The sequence below is a fragment of the Macaca mulatta genome, chromosome 20 (assembly GCF_049350105.2).
Source record: "Macaca mulatta isolate MMU2019108-1 chromosome 20, T2T-MMU8v2.0, whole genome shotgun sequence".
Taxonomy (NCBI): Eukaryota; Metazoa; Chordata; class Mammalia; order Primates; family Cercopithecidae; genus Macaca; species Macaca mulatta.
In genome coordinates, this window is record NC_133425.1 from 18859720 (window position 1) to 18879935 (window position 20216).

Genomic DNA, 20216 nt, shown 5'->3' on the forward strand with positions numbered 1-20216 from the left:
AGTATTTTATATAACACAATAAAGATTCAAAAGAACCAGGGTGGACATATGTAATTTAGAAAACAAAGCTTTAACAATCACCTTTTGGAATTAACCTTGATTTCCCTTTGAACATTTAAGGCCAAACATGTATGGAGAAAGAGGCAACAACTGGCTTTCAGTTTATTATCTTAAAATGTACAGAAGGAAGTTTCACTTTCATTTTAAAATAAAATGATCTTTAAAAAATAAAAAATCTGCTACACCAAACTCTTTTTTTTTTTTTTTTTTTTTTCTTTTGAGACGGAGTCTCACTCTTGTCACCCAGGCTGGAGTGCAGTGGTGCAATCTCCGCTCACTGCAACCTTTGCCACCTGGGTTCAAGCGATTCTCCTGCCTCAGCCTCCCGAGTAGCTGGGACTACAGGCACCTTGTCACCGCGCCTGGCTAATTTTTGTAGTTTTAGTAGAGACGGAATTTCGCCATCTTGGCCAGGCTGGTCTTGAACTCCTGACCTCGTGATCCACCCACCTCAGCCTCCCAAAGTGCTGGGATTACAGATGTGAGCCACCACACCCGGCCACAATCTTGGCTCACGGCAACCTCTGCCTCCTGGGCTCAAGCCATCCTCCCACCTCAGCCTCCTGAGCAGCTGGGACAAGAGGTGGGTGCCACTATGCCCCAACTAATTTTTTGTATTTTTTGTAGAGACAAGGTTTTACTATGTTGCCCAGGCTGGTCTCAAACTCCTGGCCTCAAGGAATCCACCCGCCTCGGCCTCCCAAAGTGCTGGGTTCATAGGCGTGAACCACCATGCCTGGCCAAGTTTATAAAAATAATGGTAAAAATCCATCCAGATTATCATGACAAGGAAAGTTTCATGTAACAAAGTTATCTGATTATTTATTCAACATTTCAGGTGGACACATTCACATTTTCTCTCCCCAACTCCCTCTACTTTCCTGCATGTCCATGTCTCTAAAATCATTAAGAGGAAGAGTTCATTCTTGTAAGTTGAAAACACATCTTTTCTCTGACCAATACACTGTAGAGAAAGCTCATTTCAATCTTCAAATGACTGAGCTCCAAAAAAGCTTCATTACAAAACTTTAAAACATCACAGAATTATACTTGATTTTATACTGCTATTAATTTACAAAAACAGAAAAATGTCAGTTACTACTGAGTACATGAAGTATAAAGGACAGACAATATAAAGATATATATAACTTTCATTAAGGCAAGTTTCTCTTATGTAAAAAAATAAGTAGAAGGATTATGTATACAGCTTTCAATATCCAGGCAATATAATAGTTCAGAAAAATATTCTGCTGCCTTAGGCATCCCAAAATTCCATTATCTATACAACATAAGAAATGCCCATGCTTCTTAGCTACCACTATTATTAAACAAAATAGAACTACTTATATACATTTCACAAAACAAATTCAGTATTCAAAGTTTTTCTAATCACCAGTTTCCTTAATGTATCAAGGCACAGTAATTATCAAGGTCATTAAAAACCTGAGATATTTAGTACGTTTCTACTCCTGGTTCAAAATATACCTGTTACTATAAGACTCAGTTACCTTGGAGGGTAAGAAATAAAAAATAGAGGCCGGGCGCGTTAGCTCATGCCTGCAATTCCAGTACTTTGGGAGGCCAAGATGGGCAGATCACCTGAGGTCAGGAGTTTGAGACCAGCGTGGCCAACATGGTGAAACGTTGTATCTACCTAAAATTAGGGGGACATGGTGGTGCACGCCTGTAGTCCCAGCTACTTGAGAGGCTGAAGCAGGAGAATCGCTTGAACCCGGGAGGCAGAGGTTGCAGTGAGGTGAGATAGTGCCACTGCACTCCAACCTGGGCGACAAAGTGAGACTTTGTCTCCAAAAGAGAAAAAATATATATATATGTGTGTGTGTGTGTGTGTGTGTGTGTGTATAAATTAAAAGCAAAAGTGAAAAAAATTATGCTCTTCTGCCTTACAAACCAAGGACACATACAACAACAGAGCACTAACAATTGTAGCGTTGGTTATTTCTAAAAGGAAGATGCCCTGGAAGGAAGATCTGGCAAAACACACCTGAACTGTTGCAATAGAAGTTTCAATTTGGCTCAGGGTATGCAGTTTCTTTTTCATGCTGGTTAGGATAGCAGACCGTGGGGGAGGTGTGACTGACATGGCTTGTGGTCTATTGATAAGTAGATCTTCATGTTGCCACTGTTCAAAGAAAAAGAAATGTAATAAAATCAGCAGGAAAAAAGCATTTCGATAAATAAGGAAAGGGAGGTGCAACCTAGGACTGGTGGAAGAGAAAAAATCCCAGCTGCAGCCAATGGGAGGTAAGCAGGGAGAAGTAACAGAAAAGACACACTGAAAACAATCACATCCAGGTGAAAGTCTTCTTGAGGTGGAACATAGCTAATAAATTTCTTGGACCACTCACATGCAACATTTAAATAGTAATTCTGAAGATGTTAACTACAGTTAAGGAAATCAGAGCTTAAGGAAGTTAAGTACAAGTTTATATACCTAAGTCTGATTTGAATACAAATCCATCTCACCCCAAAGCCTGTGCTGTCATACATCATACATCCCCTAAGTAATTAAGGCCAAAACTAGGCTTCTAAAAACCATTTCCAAAATAAAGACAGATTTATTCCCAAAGCTGTTTATCACATGAGTAGGGCATCAAGGAAAATAAACTACTTTAGAAATAAAGACGGGAAGCACACCTACATATGAATGAATTCAACATTAAAAACTATATTTATGCCAGGCACAGTGGCTCGCACCTGTAATCCCAACACTTTGGGAGCCCAAGGCAGGCAGATCCCCTGAGGTCGGGAGTTTGAGACCAGCCTGACCAACATGGAGAAACCCCACCTCTACTAAAAATACAAAATTAGCCAGGCATGGTGGTGCATGCCTGTAATCCCAGCTAGTCGGGAGGCTGAGGCAGGAGAATCGCTTGAACCCAGGAGGTGGAGGCTGCGATGAGCCAAAATCACGCCATTGTACTCCAGTCTGGGCAACAAGAGCAAAACTCTGCCTCAAAAAAAAAAAAAAAAGCAGTATTTAATACAGATCATGCTTATCACACAGCCCTGATGGAAAGAAATTCTAAGGACACAAAACCATAGAGGATAAACGATCTCAACTATACAGAAGAGAAACAAGTATCACTGGGAAGAAACTGCCAAAATGCAATGGTGTGTTTGCACTGGGTTGGCGTAAGTTCAGGAAGTTTTAAAAAATTTTCTGTGTATTGTTTTATATTAATTTCTCCCATTTTTCAAGTTTCCTACCTTGAGGAAAAACACATTATAATGAAAAAACTTACCTGAAACATGGCAATATGCAGCTGAACTCGCTGCAGGCTTGTCTTACAAGAAGAAATACTGGTTTCCAGCCTTCGCACCAAGTCATGCTTCTTCCAGGCAGTGTCATAAGAACTTGCTAACACGGTTGCCCTGTTCATAACCAACTGAGAGAATTTCCCAATCTGGATGTTATGTTCCACCGCTTTCTTACAGAGATCATCAACAGAAACTTTGCTTTCGGCACCAAAGTCCTTTGCCTCTACTTGAGCAATGATGTCTACACCCAGAGCACTGATAAAACTGCACAGTGTGAGTCCGAGGGCTTGGTTAGGTAGTCCTATCAAGAGCTGCCTCACAAAGTCAGCCGTGAATGCCTTGATAGGTTTGGCCATTTGGTCTTCACTGAAACAAGAATTTCTGAAAAGGGTTTTCACATTGACAATCTGTACAGGCCCATTCACAGTATTCTGATCTTCAAGTGAACTTGATCCTACAAAAAGGAAAAATTTCTTATAAAGTATTTCATGAAAAAAAGTAATATGCCGTTTATTTATAGTATTTAAGGTGTCATGAATGTATAATTAAATTAAGCCTACTCTACCCTGCCCCCTTCCATAGTGCTACATAGCTAAAGCTAGCATGTTTACAGGTAGAATATTACCTGACAATGTTTTAGAAAAGGTACCACAGAGCCTGAAGAACTCCTTAATCGTCTGTAGTCTTTTTAGAAAGAAAATCTCTTCTAGCACCTGCCGGTGATTATCATCATCAAAAAAATTAACTTGAGTACTCCTGGCTTCCCTTATGATGTCAATCTTTCGCCAAGCTATAGGAATTTCCATCTTGTTCAACTATGTAAATGAAAGAAAACAAAGTTCATTTCCCCACTCTTCACACAACTGAACAACTACTTTATGGCACTTGCATTATTTTTAAATCCAAGTCCACATTTACCTTTTCAACTAATAAGCCGAAAGCAGTTTCAACTTGAGCAAACATGCCATCGAATGCTACTAAAAGCATCTGGCCAGCTGACATTTTGGGTGTTTCTTCAACTGAACCATTTCTTGGTTGGATTAATTCACCATACTGAGCATGTAGTAGTCTACAGGAAAACAAAGGGAGTTAAAACCTTCGCTGAAAAGTAATGCCTTTGGTAGGAACATAAAAAGTCAGTACATCTCACAGCTGCATGCGAACTCTAGAAAGCCTTCTGGCATTAAGAAGAAGTGTTATTAAGCCGGGTGCAGTGGCTCACGCCTGTAATCCCAGCACTTTGGGAGGCCTAGGTGGCCGGAACACCTGAGATCAGGAGTTCGAGACCAGCCTGGCCAACATGGAGAAACCCCGGCCAACATGGAGAAACCCCGTCTCTACTAAAACTACAAAAAAATCAGCCGGGTGTGGTGGTGGGCACCTGTAATCCCAGCTACTTGGGAGGCTGAGGCAGGAGAATCACTTCAACCTAGGAGGTGGAGGTTGCTGTGAGCCAAGATCGCGCCATTACACTCCAGTCTGGGCAACAAGAGCGAAACTCCATCTCAAAAAAACAGGAGTGTTATGATGATAAAATGGTATTTCATGTCAACCACAATAGGATTTCAATGATTCCAATTCATTATTAATGACTGTTATGTGATTAAATTTTATGCAAACTTGAGTGATTAGTCTCACTTTTACACACAAAATATGAAATAATGTAAAATCCCATATTGAAAATGTCAGAAATCACACCATTCTAAAGCTGGTGGACCTAGTAAATTGTCAAGTATGTTCACAATACTACTGTAAGATACGATACAACAAACTCTACTTGCTGTTTTGGGTATACTTGGTTTTTATGCACATTTTGAATGTAAGGTCTTCAGAAATTCACCCCTCACATTACCATTAAGACTTATATAGTGCTTAAGTATTCGGGCACTATATCTTACCACACACACACACACACACACACACACACAGAAATCATTCCAGATGACTGGAACTATTAAGAATTTTTAAGAGAATTAAAAATGTTAAGCTACCAGATAAATGTCTAATGGAAAAATTGCTGTAAGATGGTATGAGATTTTCCTTGAGATTACCCAAAAAAAGCTTCTCTGAAACAAGGCACAGACAGGCTGCCATAGATCCAGGCACAAAGCTTGTTACCCAAAGTACACATTTAGGTAAACATTCCTCTGTATGAGGATAAGGCGAATCCAGATAGGATATTAAGAGAGAGAAAATGAAGTCTGAAATTCAGTGCAAAACAAGATGTACAGATCTAGCATTTAACTTTTTAAATACTGCTAAAAATTATATGATAAAGCTGTTCTACAAATAATCTAAATCGCTACTTAGCTAATATTTGTTTATGCTATTAATGATTACACTTTTTCTAGCTGGGCAAGGTGGAGTACGCCTACAGTCCCAGCTACTCGGGAGGCTGAGACAGGAGAATCTCTTGAACCCAGGAGGTGGAGGCTGCAGTGAGCTGAGATCGCACCATTGCACTCCAGCCTAGCAACATAGCAAGACTCCATCTCAAAAAATATATATATATATGAATATATATTTATGAATATATATGTATATATTTCTTATTCTATGAATATAACCACTCCAAAGAAACATGAGAAATAGGAAATTTCTGAATGCAGGATAATTAACATTAAGGAATTATTGCTACTTTTTTCGTGAAATAATGACACCACAGTCAAGAAAAATAAGATCATATATATATATATACACACACACACACATACATACACACACATATATATACTTCTTGCATTATTAATATTTAAGAATTAAAAAAATATTTGCTTCAAAATAACTAGGATAGTAAATTTAAACCAGACTAACCCAGTGCAGATAATTACCAAAGGTGGTGACATGGGGTTCATTAGAAATCTATTCTCTCTACTTTCTTGTATCTTTGAAATTTCCCATGGGAGGAAACGGTGCTACAATTCATTTCTGCTCTCTCAATTATACTTTTTTTGTGAATTAGACATTGGAATGCCAAAGAGGCCCTGAATCACTAGGGACAAAGGAGCTTAGGGCTTAGCTCTGCATACAATGCATGCCTGGAGGAACTGCCCAAACTCTACAGATTTCAAAGTCAGATTGCTTTTCTGGACTAAGACGAAAAATACTATATTCAATTAGCTAAAACAAACTTATAATATTTAAACTAATTTAAAAGTATTCACCTGAAATGAGGTGTATACTCTGTTAGCTAAATAAACTGTCTCAGGTGCCTCCACAGGGTTCTACAAGATGGCTTAAAAAATATCATGTTTGCCTGTGTGTATGTACATGTATGTAACCACAAGCACTAAAAGGATATATGTATCTATGTGACTGAAGTATACACTTGCACACACGCACACACACACTAAGTGAGTGCGTATATAACTAGTGAAATCTGAGTAAGCAGTGTGGACTATATCATTGTCGGTTTCATAGTATTGCTATAGATACTAACATTGAAGGAAGGATGAAGCATGCACAATACCTGCCTGCACTTTTTTTTAAAGCAACTTCTTGTGATGTATAATCATTTCAAAATAAAAAAGTTTTAAAAAGATATGTGTATGAGCATTTATAAGTAATTATACCTGCTCTAAAAACTAAAAGTAAACTTACGGTAAAGAGCTCAGAATCCCTTTCTCTGGCTGTCCCATCTCTTTTACGAGGAAACGGCACAGCCAGCATTCACTTGCCTGGCAACATCGATGTAATGAGCATGTGTTTCTTCTTCCAGTCCCATAGCTGCATTTCTTAAGTAGGCCTGAAGAGATTCCACTAGAGTCTGCAGGGGAACGCCATCGGTGGTCTGCTCAATAAGACCGTCCAGTTCATGCAGCATACTTTCTAACGTGTATTCCCCTTTCATTAAACATCGAAGTGCTTCTGGAAATATGATTTGCCGGAAATTTGAATTCAATTCCTATAAATAAATGAGAAAAAAAATTTTAATGTTTTCTGAGTTTAGCTAAGTTACATATTTGGAGACTTAGAGCCATATATTAAGAGCAAACGTATGTAACTATGCCATCAACTCATTCATGTAAGTACATCTTTTGTTTACTTTTTATTTCTACTTTTAAAAATTTCCTTTTTAAATTGTTTTGTAGTCGTGTGAAATTTTTCAGGAACTATTTCAAATGACTTTAAAAAGTTATATAATTAAACATTCCTAGGATGATGTACCTTAAGAACAAAAAGAACTATCCTAAAGTCTGTTATATAATGTTACTAATTTTTAGGAATCATATTTCCAATAGTGATATTAGTATTGTTATTCTCTTTTTGGTTTGGTTATAAGTGGCTTCTATTTCCCTTCAAAAAAAAGTCCTATCAAGGTATAATTTGCCCATAATAAACTGCACGTTTTAAACATATAATTTGGTATACTTTGGTACTTGCATACACTCATGAAACTGTCACCACAATCAAGAAAATCAGCATACCGATTACCCTACAAGTTTCCTCCTGACTCTTTTTAATCTCTCTCACTCATACTTCTCCATATCACCTCCTCTACTTCCAGGTAAACACTGATCTGCTTTTTATCCTATTATACACTCTCCATTTATAGGGGTAGAAATGTCTAGCTTTCTTTACTCAGCATAATTATTCTGAGAGTCATACATGTGGTTGTATGTATCAAGGGGTCATTCACTTTAATTGCTAAGAAGTATTCCATTATGTGGATGTACCATATTTTATTCATCCATTTGCTTATTGATGAACTTTTGATTTGATTCCAGTTTTTGACTACTACAAATAAAGTCACTATAAAAATTCAAAAAAACGAAGAGCAACTGTAACCAAGTTACAGCTATAAACCTCACAATTATCTTTCCTTTAAATGACTGGCTGAGCAACAAAAGTGGAAGTCAAATTGTTTTCCTGGATTAAAGAGATGAGAAAGACAATATTCAGTATCTAAAACAAGCTAATATTTAAAATAAAAGTGCTCACCTGAAGTGAGGTATACACTCCATTGGCTAAGTGAACTGTCTCAGAAGCTTCCATGGGGTTCGGGATGTCTAAGTCCTGTGGCACCAGGTGGCACTGCTTCAGTAACTGAACCAAGCAGGTGACGTTTCCGCTCATACTGCAGAGTTCCTCCAAGAACCAGGCTCCATCCCGAGAAGTCAGATCAACCAGCTGTTCTCCAGCACTTGACGCTGCACCTTCCATCATCAGGTTACGCCTACAAGAGATAAATATCTGTATAGTGAAACTTAAATGTATACACAAAACAAGGTAATTGGCCAGGTCAAGGCCATGCCTGTAATTCCAGCATTTTCGGAGGCCGAGGTGGGTAGATTACTTCAGGTCAGGAGTTTGAGAGCAGCCTGACCAACATGGCAAAATCCCATCTCTACCAAAAAAATACAAAAATTAGCCAGGAGTGGTGGCACACACCTGTAGTCCCAGGTATTCAGGAGGCTGAGGTTGCAGTGAGCCGAGATCGTGTCACTGCACTCCAGCCTCGGCGTCAAGAGTGAGACCCTGTCTCAAAAAAAAAAAAAACAACGAAGATAACTAAAATCTGAAAAGCAAGCAAGCAGCTGTAACACTGGGCAAGACTAAGGAAAGCAAAAGAACATTTTAGGTTTGGGATTAAAAATAAGACACAGGAAATGGTCCAATATGAAGTTGGCTAACTCACCTTGTAAGGGTACAAAGGGCAGAAATAATAACACTTGCTAGACTCAAAGATCCTTCTTCTCCATTCTCATGAAGGAAAACTTTAATGCAACGTTCAATTTCTTTCAACTGATCTTCACAAACTGGCACAGTGACAGCTTCCTGTTTTAAGCGTTCCACTTGTCTAATAAGTCTGCTGTTGATGTCTGCTGCATACCGCTGAAGGGTCATTTCAGTGGCAGTGATGAACTGACACACTGTTGGGGGTGGCTGGGGAGCATACTGCATTTCATATCTATAAAAATAAGAAAGAGGTGCTTGTTTTAACACAACCACCCCCAACATACAAAAGAATATTGTATTTAATCCTCAAACCAACCTTGAAAAGTAGAAATCATTATTGACATTTTACAGATGCTTAAGCAATTTCCTAAGAGGACTTGTTGATGACCGTGACAGAATCAACATTTGAGTCCAGGCACTATGGCTCATACCCCTGTAATCCTAGCATTTTGGGAGGCCAAGGCAGGAGGATCGCTAGAGCTCAGGAGTTCGAGACCAGCCTGGGCAACATGGCGAAACTCCATCTCTACAAAAAAATATAAAAATTTTTCAGGCATGGTGACACACGCCCATGGTCCCAGCTACTTGGGAGGCTGAAGTGGGAGGATCACCTGAGCCCAGGGAGGTCGAGGCTGTAGAATACAACTTTGCTTCCACACCCAACAAGAAATAAAACTGGCCAGGCACAGTGGCTCACACCTGTAATCCCAGAACTTTGGGAGGCCCAAGCAGGCAGATCACATGGTCAGGAGTTCAAGACCAGCCTGGACAATTTAGTGAAACCCCATCTGTACTAAAAAGACAAAAATTAGCCGGGCATGGTGGTGGTGTAGCTCCAGCTACTTGGGAGGCTGAGGCAGAAGAATTGCTTGAACCTGGGAGACAGAGGTTGCAGTGAGCCAAGATCATGCCACTACACTCCAGCCTGGGTGACAGAACGAGACTCCGTCTCAAGGAAAAAAAAGAAAGAAAGAAAATTAAGCACTATCAACTTACTTCCTGTAGAGCTCTTGACAACGCTCTACTGTGGTGTTACAGATGAGCTCTTCCATCCAGGTCTTCCACTGTTCAATTCGATGTTTCTGAAATATGGCCTTTGGATACTGCAGAGCCACGGTTGCATAGTGATGCAGTTGTTCCAGACAGCCACGGAGCACAGAGCGCCTCTGCTGCAGGAGAGCACCAACCTCCCCCTCCAGCTGCTCGCACTGGCTAATCAAGTGGGCCTGGCCAGCATTCTGCAGAAAGGCTGTTGCTGGCACGTAACTTGGAGGACCTTTTGGTAAAAGACAATATTAATCACAGTAAAACAGTGTCAAGTCAGCTGTCACTAAAAGCAAGCACAAACCAGGACCCCACACAAAAACATGACTATAAAACTCAGAGTTTCACATGTGAATCTATAATAAGTCAACCCATACCAAGGTCCATTTGTGTGCTTATCTCTTGAAGTAAGCTTGCAAGCTGTGTTGCTTCTAAATTATTGAATGCAGCCTGATAATGTGTTATCCACTGTTCAAATTCATTCAGCTTCACCTGGATTGCTTCCTGAACAGCTCTTTGCTGAGTCTGTAGTTGGGTGTGTTCAGAATACCTAATCAGGGGGACACAAACAAAGTCAAAAGATTTACTGATGTTTTCTTCCACATACTTTCCTACCCTGGAATGTGCTCACACATGGACTGTCCGGTATGCTCCTTGTCCATCTTGAGGGCCCCCTTCGAATGTCCCTTACTTCTCTGTTTTTCCTGACCCTGTGATTCTCTCAACTATGCTCACGACATTTTAATTAAAACTACCACATCTGCCAAGTTTTGGGTTCCCTGAAGGTTAGAAACTGATGCTTGACAGATCTTTGTAATCTGAGAGCCTCACGCAATGCTTAACACTTTCATATTCAACTACCCTTTACTGAGCACTTGCTGTGTATAAGATTCTTTCAGTTAACCACCCTATTTAATACTTAACTCAGTGAGGTAGATGAAGTAGCTGCCATTGTACAAATGAGTAAGGACGCAGATACAATAATGGTAATAAGAAAACCAAAACCCAGATTTTCTGATTCAAAGTTTTGTGTTCTAACCACTACACCCACCTATCTCCCATAATTAGTCATTCAAACAATTAAGTTAAATAAAATCAAAGAGGAAAATTTCAGTGAATTTTTGTTTACTAACACTTTGAAGTTGCAGTCACTGAGACAGCTTTTATCATTTACGTGAGTTGTTACAGTAATTCTAATCCCTACTGATAATGTTTATATAAATATGAAAATTCTAATTAATGGCACATATTTAGAAGAATTCAACACTGTTTTAAACCTGTGTTGCAGAGTGTGAGAAGGATGATCCACCCCTTCAGCTCCTTCTAGAAACTCTATTTCCTCCAGTAGTTTGCCCTGCAGTTTTTCCACATCTGTCAGTTGCTCCTGCAAGCTTAGGTATTCATCTAAGCTACTGTCCAACTTGGGAAGCACAATCAGCATCTCATCTCTATTCTTAAACCAGTTCACCTGTAAAAAGATATTGCAATTAGGAAGATTCTTACAGGGCCTATTGTGAGACATGACAGCATCAGAAAAACAAAACTCTACAAAACCCCAAAGGGGTGATGCATTGCCTCCACCGTACAAAGACAACTAACGTGTTCAAGTTTACACAGGCGTAAACTGACAGGCTCAATCTCATAATACCATGTATTAAAAGTTGCCAATGTCACCCAGAACAAGATTGGCGTCCCTGGCTACCAGATGGGGAAGGGAAGCTATCCAATTAAAGAACATTTACAGTCATCACTGGTAAACATCATTTCAATAATTAAGAAATATAATTTTTTCAAATCACGAACCCACCTCTTAGGAGTGTGGAATGTAACTGTGCATGTTTGTGTGGAAGAATTACCTAATAAAAAGATAATATCAAATTGCCACATTTAACTGCCATTTCAATATTATACATTAGTCTTGCCAAAAAATTAGAGAAACAATTTGCCTCAACATTTTGATGAGCATGTTACTCTATTAATAAAAAGAAGACAAGGACTTATTCTGTCACTGGACTTCACCTTAATCTCAGCTACTCTGGAAGAAAACAGGCTGCGGGTGATCTCTCGCTCCATCTCTCTCTTGCTCTGCTTGCTCTCGGCCTGCTGGCCGCCTCCACCATAGACAGCACCAGCAAAGCCCGCCTCGCCTCCTGCCGTCCAGTCTACCAGAGGGTCGTACACAAAGGCCTCCAGCAGCGTCAGCAGGGTTTCTCTGCCACGCCGCATAATGTGTAAAACCTGTTTTCAGGAGAGTTTTTAAAATAAGGTCTGCCACAAGTTTCATCACTAAAGTGTGTTTTTTATTCCATAGGTTTTGCTTATTTAACAAGTACACTAAAAGGGAGAAGAGAAAACAGCATACCTGCTCACATGAAAGCCTAAATACACCTTCTACTCCAGTTACACCCAGTGCTGTTTCAATGTTTTGTGTCATTCGAAAAGGTACTTTCTCAGGAACTCTAAGGCTTTTACCTTGAAAAGACAAATCATTATATTTTTGCCCTTTCACCAAAAAACATTTGGCCCTCATAAATGTAAAGTTTACTTTTATTTTACCTTTTTCAAAGCAAACATTGTAATCTATGTGAACAACTTCTCCAGTCGTCATATCTATGAGAACGTTATCCAGATGTCTGTCTCCAAGGCCAATTATGTATCCAACCATAGACATGACTGCAGTAGATCTTGCATAAGACTAAAGGAAAGGAAATGGGGGCAGCAAGCGAAACATCATTAAGAAATTCCCCTCCAACATGGACGCGATACTATAACATTTACAAAGCGCCATAAACCTACCCCTTAGTTTAAAATAAATCAGCAAATAAAAAGCATTCCTCAAGGTTGCTGCATGTGGTCATGCAGGCATACAACACTGTAGACCTGATTGGTACTAAACAGCTATCAGGATGCTGGATTAAAAAAAAAACACAAACAAACAGAAAAACTTTTCTTTAGCCTTCCTAGTTTGTCTCTTTCTAAATTTTTTATTCTTTTCTTTTTTTTTTTTAAAGACAGAGTTTCGCTCTTCTTGCCCAGGCTGGAGTGCAGTGGTGCAATCTCGGCTCACTGCAACCTCCACCTCCTGGGTTCAAGTGATTCTCCTGCCTCAGCCTCCCGAGTAGCTGGGATTACAGGCACCCGCCACCATGCCTGGCTAATTTTTTTTTTTTTTTTTTTTTTTTGTATTTTTAGTTGAAACAGGCTTTCGCCATGTTGGGCAGGCTGGTCTCGAACTCTTGACCTCAGGTGATCCACCCAATTTGGCCTCCAAAAGTGCTGGGATTACAGATGTGAGCCACCATGCCCAGCCTCTTTTTTTAAATTTAAATATTGATTTAAAAATTTTTTTTTCCTTCCAACTTTTTATTTTAGGTTTAGAGGGACATGTGTAGGTCTTTACGTGGGTAAACTGCATGTCACTGGGGTTTGGTGTACACATTATTCTGTCACCCAGGTAGTGACCCAACAGGTATTTTTTCCTACCTCATCTCCCTACTGCCCTCCACCCTCAAGTAGGCCCCAGTGTATGTTGTTCCCTTCTTTGTGTCCACGTGTGTTCAATGTTTAACTCCCACTTATAAGTGAGAACATGCGGTATTCAGTTTTCTGTTCCTGTGTTAATTCACTTAGGATCTCCTTTTCATTTCATCCGTAACTCTTTCCCCATCCTGCCCTTGGACAGAGTCATGTTCATGCCTTTGTAACTGTAATATTAAACTCAAATATAGGTCTGAAACTACCAAGTCTGGAGGGACAGAGGAAGGAAGGGAAGGAGGACAAATAAGATAGGTAAGAAGGTAGCAGACAAAAGAAATACTACTGAGTATAGTCTAAAACAAAGCACATACCTGTGTAACTCTCCACCATTCATCAGGCGTTGTGCAAGATGACCAGAGCTCTTTGGCAAGAAGATTCGGTGGTGTGGCCTCCATTAACTCTTCCAATACAGCCTTCATTACATGAAGAGGCCAATCCCGACGGGATACATCCAGGCTAAGCCCAACTGTTTTCAAAGCAGGGCCAATTTTACTGTAATAAAGTTCACTAGGACGGGGTACAATTCCAGGATTCTGAGGAGTTTGGTAGGAATCTTGGGCCTTAAGAAAAAACAATTTTTTTAAAAAAGAAAAGATCAATTTTATATAAGGAAAAAGAGTGCCTTTTATATGTAAAGTAGAATTTTTAAAAATGATTTTTCAGTAGCATTCTCTCATTACTCAGCTAAATTTCATGTATTAATACAAAATAGCTAATTCTTCTGGACTATGGATCTTTCTTATACACCTTTTAATTAGGCCCATTCACTTTATTGAAAAATCAGTCTACTGTTTAATTTTCTTAAGGTTCAATTCAAAACTAAACACTCAAGTTACTTTCTTCTTTATAATACAGAATTCAGTTTTACAATTTAGTTCATAATTTATGCACATACTTCATTCTTCACACGACTTAATCAGTAATATAAAATTAACAGAAATTCAAAAACACATTACATGAGAATTTAGATAGCCCTTCTCTAATTACTATTTCGAAATTATCCTTCAATAACAATTCTGCAGTCTCCTGTGCCTAGGTTTAAAACTTGACTCCTTTCAAACTCTTGCTCTTTTCCCCTACCTACCCTAATCAGAAGCATTTTCTTTAGCTAGATGTGGGATCCTGAAGATAAAGACTGTATAAAATTTATCTCAGTATCCTAAGAGCTTAGTACTGTTCCTGGCATATATTAAGCACTCAGATACATGGCTAAAATATATTCTAAATTAAACTCCTAGTCTAAATCAAAGCATAAAATTCACAGATACAAAATAGGATGCCATGGTGATTAATTTCAAATTTAAAATTGCTTATTTACAAATATAAAATAACTGGGTTTTAAAGCAATTGTTTACAAATTTAATTTAAAAGAATGGTAAATCCAATAAAAACATTAAGCTGTAAATTATCAAGTTACTGAGTGATGAACAACCACACATTCCCCTTCTCCAAATCTGTCTAAAGTTAAGATAAACCCAATGCCATCATTTTTGCCTCTTATATAACTATTTTTGGCTGGGTGTGGTGGCTCATCCCTATAATCCCTGCACTTAAGGAGGCTGAGGTGGAAGGAATACCTGAGCCCAGGAGTTCAAAGGCGGCAATGAGCTATGATCACACCACTGCACTCTAGCCTGGACAACAAAGTAAGACCCTGTTCCTTTAAAAAACAAAACAAAACAAAAAAGCAAACAATTTTATTTTTATAAAAGGTACCTCAAGGCCAGAGGCGGTGGCTCATGCCTGTAATCCCAGCATTTTGGGAGGCCGAGGCAGGTGAATCACTTGAGGCCAGGAGTTCAAGACCAACCTGGACAACATGGCAAAATTCCATCTCTACTAAAAATACAAAAATTACCCAGTTGTGGTTGTGCACCCCCCATAGTTCCAGCTACTTGGGAGCCTGTGGCAGGAGAATTGCTTGAACCTGGGAGGCACAGGTTGCAGTGACCCAAAACCACACCACTGCACTCCAGCCTGGGCGACAGAGCAAGACTGTGTCTCAAAAAAAAAAAAAAAACAAAACAAAAAACAAACAAACAAAAAAAAAAACCTCAAAAATACTTTCCTAGGGACCTCAAATCTTTTCCTTCTTTAACCGCTTATAAACATGCAAAAATGGTCTAGTAAGCCTAGAAGCATTTCACACAATAACAGAGAATAGACTAATACACTGTGTTGATGATTTAATCAACCTTTTGTGCTTGTAAGGCAGCTTCCCGTTGTTGCCATCGTTTGTAAAGACCAAATAAGGGTGTGGCTCCATCTACCCACTGGATTAGTCCTGATCTTGTTCCTAGTGGTGTTACAGAATAGTGTCGAGCATGGAACCGGGGTGTTTCTTGGCGATTAATTGTAGCAAACATGGTATTCACAATAGATAGGAACTGCATTATTCTCTCATCCAGATGTAAGTCCTCCAGTCCTATGAAAACAAAATTAAAATAGCTAGAATAGGTGATTAAACAGGGTTGGGAGCATACCACTCCTCTTTTTCAATTAGCAATGGCAGTCAAAAACTGACAGTCCATGAGGCATGCTGAGAGCATTAAATAATTCTATTTTGGGACAAGATACTGGCAGTAGATATTAGCATTATTAGCTGTACCTCACTTGTCCTGCTTGTACAAGTTCATACACAAAGTGGGGGTGGAAAATCTTTCTGCACAGCATCCAACCACTACCCTTCAAAAGCACATAAGACATAGGGCACTGCAGGCTAATAATAACATACAGAAATTCGCCTGAAATAATCTCCTACCATATACACCCACATAAAGCATTAGTAAAACTAATACTCTTCTGAAAAATGGAGTAAGTCTTAAATCCTACCTTTGAAAAGATAAGGATAGCTCTTCCCATCTGATCCAAGAAAGAGAAGTTTCTTTGGCTTAGTTTTAGTCGGTAAGATTGTGATGGTTCCGCCCACACTATGGATTGTGACAGTGTCTCTGGCTGAGACTTCCCCAGGAAGAGCAATTTCAGTGTTAGTCATGGCAGCCAACCATGGACTGATTTCTTCAAGGCGCAAGATGTAACTTGCACGTTTCTGTGCTCTCTGTTGCAAACTTAGCATTATCTATACTCATAAGATGGGAGAAAGAAATTTACATTAGATTAGAACACTTATTTCTTCCACATTCAATCTGGCATAAAAGTAAATTTTAGGCCAGGGGTGGCAGCTCATGCCTGTAATCCCAGAACTCTGGGAGGCTGAGATAGGCAGATCACTTGAATTCAGGGGTTCAAGATCAGCCTGGGCAACATGGCAAAACCCCATCTCTACAAAGAATACAAAAATTAGTCAGGCACAGTGGCTCGTGCCTGTAGTCCCAGATACTTGGGAAGCTAGGGCAGGAGAAGAGGATCATTGAGCCCAGGAGGCAGAGGTTGCAGAGACCCAAGATTACGCCACTGCGCTCGAGCCTGAGTGACAGAGGCAGAACCTATCTCAAAAACAACAACAAAAGTAAATTTTAAAATCCATACAACTATCTGTTGTTGTAATTTCTATATTTAACTCAGTGCTGGGATCTGGGCAATCCTGGATGGGTTAACACCGGTGGCTGATGTGTACTACAGGATTCTTACTTTGTTAAGACTCTTTCTTTTCCTCTGTCCAAACAAGCAGTGAAATCACAGGAAATAGAGGGAAAACGCTGCTGTGGTCATCACCCAATTTGGGGCTTTTAGCAAACTATTAATAATTCCCCAATGTTGAGCTATGTATGCACAACACCAAAACAATCCAGTCCTTGCAATAGGTACAGCTAGCAGTCAGCTGTCAGTTAGACAAACCTTTAAAAAGTCATCTGCAAAGTTATTAATATTAAATTACAAGAAAAAATGAGGCTCAATCTACTCTTATCAAACTGGAGGAGAGGAAATCTGGTGGATTTCTAAGAAACTTAACAAAACTGAAGAAAAGACAAAGACAAGTAAGAACATTTTTAAAAGAGAAGTAACCATTTAGGTCTGACCATTTGAGGTTTGCAGAAAAGCCCCATAATACTTTCTAATAATCACAGGGAACGAACTGTATGTACAGGTGTGTTGTTACATGCAGCGAACTCAATAATATGCACCCAAATTTAAAAATTCTGGACTCCGCTTCCATGTGAAAAAATGTAAAGCAATCTTTAGCAAGCTCTGTTCATAAAAAGAAAAAAACCAATTGGAAACACCCCAAGTGCTCAATGACAAAAGAATAAACTGTGGTATTTTCACATAACAGAACATTGTTTAGCTACACAAACACACACAAAAAAATCATTGAATTATTGTAAAACTTAATCGCGATCCAATATGGTAGTAAAAAAGGTAGACATGTACATACAATATGATCTCATTCGTAGAAGTTCAAAAACGGGCAGAAACTAAACAATGTCATTTAGAAATGCATCTATAAACAAAAACTATTTTTTAAAAAGTAGATAGGGATTAATTAAAACTCAGAAAACTGGTTGTGGGTGGGGAGATATAATTAGGGAGAGAAGTAGGACTTCTATAAAGTTTAATTTCTTTAGATAATTCCTTTTTTTTGAGCTGTACTATATCTAAAAGAGAGACACAGGTATTCTTAATTTTTAAAATTATTTTTTAAAATGTACAAAATCATTTAAAATTTTTCTGTGATTATAGACACATACACACACACACACACACACACACGTGCACGCACACACAGGGTTTTACAGGGTTTCCTCCTATATCCTCTTCTGATTTTCTAACTTGATTTACTGAAAGAGAAACAAAGAAACAAGAAACTGGTCTTAGAACACAAGGAAACACAGGCCAGGAGTGGTGGCTCACAACTGTAATCCCAGCAATTTGGGAGGCCAAAGAGGGTGGACCACTCGAGACTAGCCTGGCCGACATGGTGAAACTCCATCTCTACCAAAAGTATAAAAATTAGCCAAACGTGGTACTGCATGCCTGTAATCCCAGCTACACGGGAGGCTAAGGCAGGAGAATCACTTAAACTCGGGAGGCAGAGGTTGCAGGGAGCCAAGATTGTGCCACTGCACTCCAGCCTGGGCAACAGAGTGAGACTCCATCTCAAAAAAACAAACACCCCCCCACCCACCTACACACACACAAGGAAACTCGAGTTTTGGCAAGAACACATAATAAACTTCATCCTTCATGTTAGTTTTCTTTCCTGTACTTCTAGTTATTTGCTCTGAATTTAGCACCTTGCATTTGCTAAAGTTGGCTGTACTTTTTGTTTCTACATGTATCTTTTAATAGCTTTCTCATTGCTCAAGTTCAGTAAGGAAATCAGTTAGGAGCAATAAAGGTAAGACAGAGAAAAGAGGGAGGGAGAAGGAAAAGCTGCAGCTACAAAGTAATAAGCTCCCCCAACTAATGGTGTTATTTGCTAGAAAAGATAAAGACCCAAGAGAATACAGAATTAAGAAAATCAAAACATAAAAGATAAGGATTCTCAAATATGTTCCATGCAGCATATGTGGAACTGATTCCAGAACAACTACTTATAAAAATTTATGTTGTTATAGGTGACTATTTTGTCTATTAGAAATACTGAATGCTCTTCTCATGAAAAACTACATAGGCACAAGGTTAAATTTCTTATCTTTTATGAGGCAAATAAAGCAGGCAACCAATATTTAGCTCAGGGTCACAGGCCCTTCCTTGGCTAATTTCTTCATCTGTTGTTCACTGGTGTGAGCCTTCCATACATAATGTTGTTCACTGGTGTGAGCCTTCCACACATGAAAGATTGGGCACCTTTGCCATCCATCCCCCTTTGCCCACTGATTTCCAAATTCTTAAACAGAAACACTTATTTGGCCACAGGCTGCCTTCTACAGGCTTATAAAATCTCTTACATTCCAAGTAAGGAGTCCACTTATTTAAATTTCGTATCTCATGGGAACTGTGATGTGCCATTTCAGTAGCATGCTTGGGATTATTCTCTACCTCTTTAAATGGAATCCAGCTGCTCCCAGGCTTTGCAGGGTTCGACGGTGTCTTCAGTTTTTCCAGGGCATTTTCAATGGCATCACCATAGTTATCCTGAAACCATTTTTCATGAGGTGTTTCTGCAGGAGCCGCTGTGATACTCCTCACATGCTCCAAAGCAAATACGATGGGCTTCATCAAAGCTGTATGCTTCTCCCTCATGATTGCAATTTTCTCTTCTCTGACCAAGAAGACATTTTTATTCAAAAACTTAAACGTGTACAATAAAGTTTTACACAAACATGGAACAATGTAAATATATCAACTGTTAAGTAAACAGTACCAAGGAATAAGTCTAAATAGAGCAATAACATATTCACAAAGTAAATTACTAACAAAGAATCTTTTTTTTTTGAGACAGGGTTTTGCTCTGTCGCCAGGCTGGAATGGAGTGGTGCAATCTTGGCTCACTACAACCTCCACCTCCTGGGTTCAAGCAATTCCTCTGCCTCAGCCTCCTGAGTAGCTGGGACTACACACGCATGTGCCACCACGCCCAGCTTATTTTTCGTATTTTAGTAGAGACGGGGTTTCACCATGTTGGCCAGGATGGTCTAGATCTCCTGACCTTGTGATCCGCCTGCCTCGGCCTCCCAAAGTGCCAGAATTACAGGCATGAGTCTCCGTGC

At 39.4% G+C, this 20216-nt stretch overlaps 1 protein-coding gene across 4 annotated transcripts in view; it reads right to left on the reverse strand.

Moving 5' to 3' along the window:
- The window catches only part of SMG1 (SMG1 nonsense mediated mRNA decay associated PI3K related kinase), a 111566-nt gene that overhangs the window by 14153 nt on the left and 77197 nt on the right, over positions 1 to 20216 (reverse strand). For all 4 annotated transcript variants that reach the window (XM_077986349.1, XM_015125715.3, XM_077986350.1 and 1 more), the window contains 17 exons: positions 19546 to 19768; positions 16435 to 16681; positions 15798 to 16027; positions 13914 to 14162; positions 12622 to 12760; positions 12428 to 12537; positions 12085 to 12303; positions 11343 to 11533; positions 10443 to 10615; positions 10018 to 10297; positions 8981 to 9253; positions 8284 to 8518; positions 7020 to 7246; positions 4261 to 4411; positions 3968 to 4157; positions 3327 to 3796; positions 2066 to 2203 (listed from right to left, as the gene is read on the reverse strand). In XM_077986349.1, coding sequence (XP_077842475.1) covers positions 2066 to 2203; positions 3327 to 3796; positions 3968 to 4157; positions 4261 to 4411; positions 7020 to 7246; positions 8284 to 8518; positions 8981 to 9253; positions 10018 to 10297; positions 10443 to 10615; positions 11343 to 11533; positions 12085 to 12303; positions 12428 to 12537; positions 12622 to 12760; positions 13914 to 14162; positions 15798 to 16027; positions 16435 to 16681; positions 19546 to 19768 — 3745 coding nt within the window. The remainder of the gene's footprint in view (positions 1 to 2065; positions 2204 to 3326; positions 3797 to 3967; positions 4158 to 4260; positions 4412 to 7019; positions 7247 to 8283; positions 8519 to 8980; positions 9254 to 10017; positions 10298 to 10442; positions 10616 to 11342; positions 11534 to 12084; positions 12304 to 12427; positions 12538 to 12621; positions 12761 to 13913; positions 14163 to 15797; positions 16028 to 16434; positions 16682 to 19545; positions 19769 to 20216) is intronic.